This window comes from Papaver somniferum, chromosome 4 (genome assembly GCF_003573695.1).
Source record: "Papaver somniferum cultivar HN1 chromosome 4, ASM357369v1, whole genome shotgun sequence".
Classification (NCBI taxonomy): Eukaryota; Viridiplantae; Streptophyta; class Magnoliopsida; order Ranunculales; family Papaveraceae; genus Papaver; species Papaver somniferum.
Window position 1 is genome coordinate 42,218,611 of NC_039361.1, and position 6,440 is coordinate 42,225,050.

Genomic DNA, 6,440 nt, shown 5'->3' on the forward strand with positions numbered 1-6,440 from the left:
GCAACTAAATCTTTCCTTTTCATGGTTTAGTCAAAGAATGTATGTACAGACCACACATGATCTACGCTTTTTGCTGCCCTAGACAGTGAAGTCCAACGTATGGTCCATGCATCATCCTCTGACATGGTCAGGCTGGGAGGGGATCGTACACAATACAATAATTGGTTTCTCATTACCTAATATAATTTGTTTGCACCAATTAATTGACAAATTGCACCCATAGCGACAGTTTGTAAACATACCCCATGTTGCCTAGCCAACAGGAAAAAGGAGAACGCAAGGTTGTTGCCAACAGCTTTTGAAGAGCTGTTGAATGTGGAGATGGACTACCAAATAACGCTTTCTGGGTACAACAGTAAGAAGCAAACCAATCCAAGCTTCACGCTTTCTTCAGTATATGTATAAATCGATCACTCTAATCATTGATATGTGTCTCATTTTGATTTTTCTTTATTGGCAGGTGGTTGAATACTCGGCACAATGATTTTTCCTCTCAAAACTAGAATTAAGTACCGAACTCTTCATTTTCCATGATTTGCTTTACTTTCTAGATTAATCGTAATTCATGGTTGTTTTCTGTACAGGGAATGAAGCATTTGAAGGCCTTGGATTGGACAATCCCACTTGCAAAGCTGAACAAAATTTTAAGAGTCAAAATCTAGCTTTCCATGGGTTGCAAGATGGATGTGCTAGCATAAAGAGTAGCTGAAATTTCTCCATGCCTTGAGGCGGTCATTACCACAGATCCGGTGTCATTTTTCCAGAAGAATTTTGCTATATCCTTGCCTCCCAACACTAGTAAAGATCGTAATCGTAAATTTAAAGTATGTCTAAATGATGAATGCGTTTGTAAAACCATAAAGGGATGTAATCAATGTATGGAATTGGTTTTATAGTCTTTCTAAGAGTTTAAGCAATATATTTAATCAGTTCCGTACTTGGTTAACTATATGGTTGCGCACAATCAAAATGAACCATAGACTGGTGTTTAACATTGATACTTAAAAAAATGCATGGATACATACATGGAATAGTTAAAACAATGCATTGTTACAGATGACCTCATCCATAAGCAAATTTAGAGTGCGCCAAGAAGACCCACCTCCTACCATGGCATTTCTAGCTTTTTCGTTGAAAATCCTCACATTCTTCCTCATTTCTTTCCCTTTTTCGCCTTCTATATCCATCAATTCTTTCACCTTATTCTCAATACACTCCGAACCAAAAAACCCGCGAACGGAACCGTTTCTTGTTACAACCTTGACACCAATTCTGAAATACTCTTCAACCATTCTTGCATTCAAGTGTTGGTCAGCTGTTATTGGAAACCCTAGCAATGGTACTGATTCGCATATACTTTCCAATACCGAATTCCATCCACAATGACTCATAAACCCATTAACACACTCATGACTTAGTATTCCAACTTGATCAACCCATTGATTCTTCACCAACAGTCCTCTTCCTTTCACTCTTTCCTCAAATTCACTCATAAATTCATCTCGGATACTCGGTTCCGGCAGGCGCAAAACCCAAAAGAAATGTTCCCCAGAGTTCTCCAATCCGATAGCTATTTCTCTCAGTTGTTCAACTGTCACTTCTGCTAGAGACCCAAATGCAACATACAAAACGGATTTTCCCTTCTCCAGCCTCTCATCAAGCCATTGAATCCACAACGGTTTCTCAGCGCAGCTTACAGCTTTTGTTGCAAGTAGACAGAGTGGTCCAATATTCCAAGCCTTTGGTGAGTTTTCTCTGTTCCAGTAATCCACGAACTCCGGCTCGAGTTCATAGAAACTGTTCCGGATAATGCCTTTGCTCTTACTCGTTGCCATGATTACCTCTGTGTAGAAATCTGTATGTTCACCTGGTTGCGGGTTTGAAAACTCGGGTTCAATATCATTCTTAGTCAGCTTGATGTCAGGAAGACTTGGAATCACACTGAAAAGCTCGTCATCGGAATCAACAAGAAACTCTTGAGTCATAAGGATATCGTAAAACACCATGGCAGAATTACTAGCCCCATCGAAATCCAGTCTCGGTATACTTAACTTTGCAGCGATTTCCAGACTCCATGGAAAGAAAACATCAGAGATTAAACAACTGACATTCGGCCGGAGACTCCGGAAAATTGTATCAAATTCCGGTTGAAGAAATTTGGTCCCTTTGCAGAATGGGACTAAGAGAGATTGAGATGGTAATTTATCTACAGATTCAACTCCTTGAGGAATCTCTGGATGAAATTTTTGTGGGAAGTTGAGTTCGATAATTGAAGCTTTTGTGTCGTGTAAAGATTGTCGGATAAATGGAGAATTGGCATGAGTGGTAAATATGGTCACGGCTATATTGCTGCGGTGAAGGAAAAGAAGACGAGTTAGGTGTAGAAGTGGGATTGTATGGCCTTTTGCCATGAATGGAAGTATTACTACATGAAGAGGCGTTTCTGAAGAGGATGATGATGGCATTATTTCTGTTTGATTTGTGTGTCTTCCTCAATCCATGATTTAATGGGCAAGGGAAGTCAACAGATAAAAATGTCCCACGTGGTGCACGTTATTTGTGGATAACCCCACTTGGAAAGGGGAAATGCTACACTCACCGCCTGCTGGTTCCGTGGTGTGTCCCGGCAAGAATGGGTTTCATCCACTCTCTCTCACAAAAGCTAAAATCGGGATAATCCGTGGGATTGGGTCCGCGGGATATATATCACTTTCGCTAGGAAAGTGTTACCTGGTAGGCTAGCAGCCGTTGGTGTTTCTTGTTTGTTTGTTTTTTGTTTTTAATGTGAAGAGATAATATATTAACTAGCAAATATAGTGGATGAGATTTACAATATCATTTTTATCGAAAACATTAGAATTTATGCTAGTTGATTGAACTTTTAGCTGCATATTATCCGACATATGTTGAAGTTTTTTAATCCTTGCCTCCTTCGCAATATAGTCCGCTGCTGAGTTATTCCTCCTCTTAATATATTTCACTTTCGCTTGAGGAAGATCGCTCAGTATTTTCCTAATTTCTTGCAACGTATTTTCCGCTGGCCATGAACCGTTTGTGCTTACCTTATTTAAGTTGTCCGCCAGAGCTTTACAGTCTGTGACTATGAAGATGTTGGATAATATATTTTCCTTTAACCACATAACCGCCTTTAATAAAGATTTTGCTTCTGCATGGAACGCTGATGTCGCCCATTCTGATCCCCCGATAGGTGCATGAAGGCTTTCTCGTCAACTGAATATAGAATGAAAGCATATCCCATTGACAAATCCTCTTCCTTAAAAGAGGCATCAATAAAGATTATCCAATCCGAATTTAGGTTGGACCAAGAGCAGTTGGTGGACATTTTCTGTTGAGCGTTTACTTTACTTTGAGCTGTAATTACCGGGGAAGAATGAAGGAAATTATTGATTTGCCCAATTAGACTGGGTTTATTTTCTCAAAAACTACCGAGCATCTATATTTCCAGAGGAACCAAATGACGGTAGAAATATTTACTTGAAATTGGCTCAGGTTAGCCTCCGAAATCCACCATTTAACCCAGGAAATAATTGAACTGGGAGAGAAATTTGAGAGAATATTATTAAGGGATAGTCCGAGCCAAACTGCTCTGGCAAACGGGCACTCACAGAAAAGATGGGATTCTGTTTCTTGCGCTTGATTATTGCATAACTGGCAAATCGGGTCTATGTCCTGTTATGTGCGCCCAATCTAGCGGAAGTTGGCAGAACTTTTTGAGACAGTTTCCATAAGAAAAGCCTTATTCTAGAAACTGCCTGTATTTTCCAAATCTTATTCCATGAGATATCTCGGTCGATGACAGTGTTTTGATCCTGATTGGTTAGAAAGTTATAAATATTTTTGGCTGAGAATTTACCCGAGGTATGTTGGCGCCATCTGATGATGTCTTGCTCTTGATTCTTTGGATTTAGAGCTAGTATTTTAATCCTATCATCTGGGAAAAAGAATTGATTTAGATTTTCCTGATCCTATTTATTTTCTTCCGTTATTAACTCTTGAACTCTTGTTGGAGCCTGCTCTTGCACGTTTGAGACTTTTTGGATTAAATCTGAGTACGAAACCCACCTGTCTTCCCAAATTTTCACCGAAGCTCCGTTTTTGACTTGCCAAACATTGTTACTTTTTATTAGCTATAATCCTTTTTGTATACTTGTCCAAATCCAAGACATATTCGAAGTTCTGGACTTTTCTAGAGGGTGTGAATTTGGGAAGTATTTTGGTTTTAACAATCTGACCCATAATTGATCATGTTCGGTAACCAGTCTACTAGCCAGTTTAGTGGGGAGAGCTAAGTTGAAATGATGAGGGTTTTTAATTCCTAGACCACCTTGGGAGATGGGTTTGCAAATACCCTTCCAGGCTTTTATAAATCCTCCTTTTCTTTTTTGTCCATCTTTTTTCCACCAGAAATTTCTCTGAATTCTGTTGAGTTGATCAAGAGATTCTTTTGGCAGAGCAAGAACTTGCATTTTATAGGTTGGATAAGATTGAAGGATAGATTTTATCAAGACAGTCCTACCCGCTTGAGACAAGAGTTTAGATTTCCAACCTTGAAGAGTAGAATAGTATCGTTGTAAGAGAGGTTCAAAATTGGCCTTCCTATTCTTATCGAAGAACAGTGGGGTTCCCAAGTATCTATCATTTTTGGTCATCATCGGAACTTTTAGGATTTTAGCTAAAATCTTCCCATGTTTCGGATGAATTTTTGGGCTGAAGTAGACACTTGATTTTTGAAGGTTAACCATTTGACCGATGATGTTCCCAAAGAGTTGTAATATTTCTAACTGGCTTTTCGCTTCCCCCAGATCAACTTTTGTGAATAAGAAACAATCGTCAGCGAAAAAAAGGTGTGATATATTGGGAGCCTTATTGTTGACTTGAAATCCAGAGATTCTCTTGTCCTTAATGGCTTTTTCTAGGAGGCTAGAAAGGATTTCCATGCATATCAGGAAAAGGTACGGAGATAAAGGATCCCCTTGTCTTAAACCTCTCAAAGTATTGAAAGTAGGACCCGGAGAACCATTTAGAAGAATGGAAAAGGAGGTTGTGGATATACATTGCAGAATGAGTTTTGTCCAGTCTTCCAAGAACCCAAAAGCTAGGAGGACTTTTTCAATAAAAGTCCAATCAACCCTATCAAAATCTTTAGATAGATCTAGTTTCAACGCCAGAAACCCCTTTTTCTTCTTGGAAGTTTTCATCGAGTGGATGAGTTCATGAGCAATTATGATGTTATCAGTGATTTGTCGGCCAGGGAGAAAGGCCGATTGATTGGGGGAGATTAATTTGCCTAGAATGGGTTTTAGCCTATTTCCTAAAAGTTTGGATATGATTTTATAAATAGTATTACTCAGGCTAATAGGTCTGAAATCTCCTGGCGTTTGAGGGGTAGAAATTTTTATAATGATGGTTATCAAAGAATGATTAAAATCTTTGTCAAGGATGCCCGGAAGAAAGAATTCTTGGACATAGCAAATGATATCTTTACCCAGGATATCCCAGTTGGTTTTAAAGAACCCGGTTGGAAGCCATCTGGCCCTGGAACTCCTCATTGATTCATGTTAGATAGGGTGTGCCAGATTTCTTCTTTAGAGGGTATAAGAGTCAGGGAATTATTCTCTTCAAAGGAGATGCAAGGATTTATGATATTAGATAGATTAAAGTCGAAATTGCTATTTTGGAAGAGCCTATTTGTTGAAAATGATTGACCAGCAGCGAGTTGATTTGATCTCTATCTGAAATCCAAAGCCTGGAAGGTTCTCTAAGATAATTTATCGCATTAATCCTTTTTCTATTTGAGGTGGTGGCATGGAAATATTCCGTGTTCTGATCATATTCCTTTAAAAACTTATCCCTAGAAAGTTGGTGATAATAATCGTTTTTTATTTTGTACCAATTTCCTAGCTCTGCTTGGAGGTTTTTTAACTTTTCTATCTCTTTCGATATGTTTCCGGATCTATGAATACTGTCGATTTTATTATTTAGGGACTTAATATGTTTGTGAATGTTCTCAAAGGTATTAGAGTTCCAATGGGCTAAATCAGAGGATAACAATTTAAGGAGCCCAGAAAAATTTCTTTCTCGAGAGTTTTCGGAATGTAATTTCCAAGAGGCTTCAACGACAGTGGGTAAGGTGGAATGAGTTAACCATGATCTAAGACATCTAAATGGTTTCTGAATCCTAGTTTTCTCAGGATTTGAATCTAATAAAATCGGCGCATGATCAGAGCCTACCCTCAGAAAATGAGTTACCTTAGTTTCCGGGAATTTCTGAGACCACAAGAAGGATGTAAGCGCTCAGTCAATTCTTTCGCAGATGTTTGCTTCTCCCTTTCGATTGTTTGACCACTTGAACGGCGATCCATCATATCCCGCGTCTTGGAGTCCCAAGGAATTGATAGTATTGACGATGAAAGATTTAC

The 6,440-nt window shown here is 38.9% G+C and overlaps 1 protein-coding gene across 1 annotated transcript; it reads right to left on the reverse strand.

Annotated features, from left to right (window-relative positions):
* Nucleotides 1-1,034: 1,034 nt before the first annotated feature.
* On the reverse strand, nt 1,035-2,465 carry LOC113272416 (UDP-glycosyltransferase 90A2-like). Its single transcript, XM_026522252.1, has one exon. It carries the CDS (start codon nt 2,463-2,465, stop codon nt 1,035-1,037), a length of 1,431 nt encoding a protein of 476 aa, XP_026378037.1.
* Between the last annotated feature and the right edge of the window lie 3,975 nt (nt 2,466-6,440).

Bases quoted from the DNA above. Each gene is read 5' to 3' on its own strand.
- LOC113272416 (XM_026522252.1), bottom strand. From the start codon at position 2,465: ATGCCATCATCATCCTCTTCAGAAACGCCTCTTCATGTAGTAATACTT.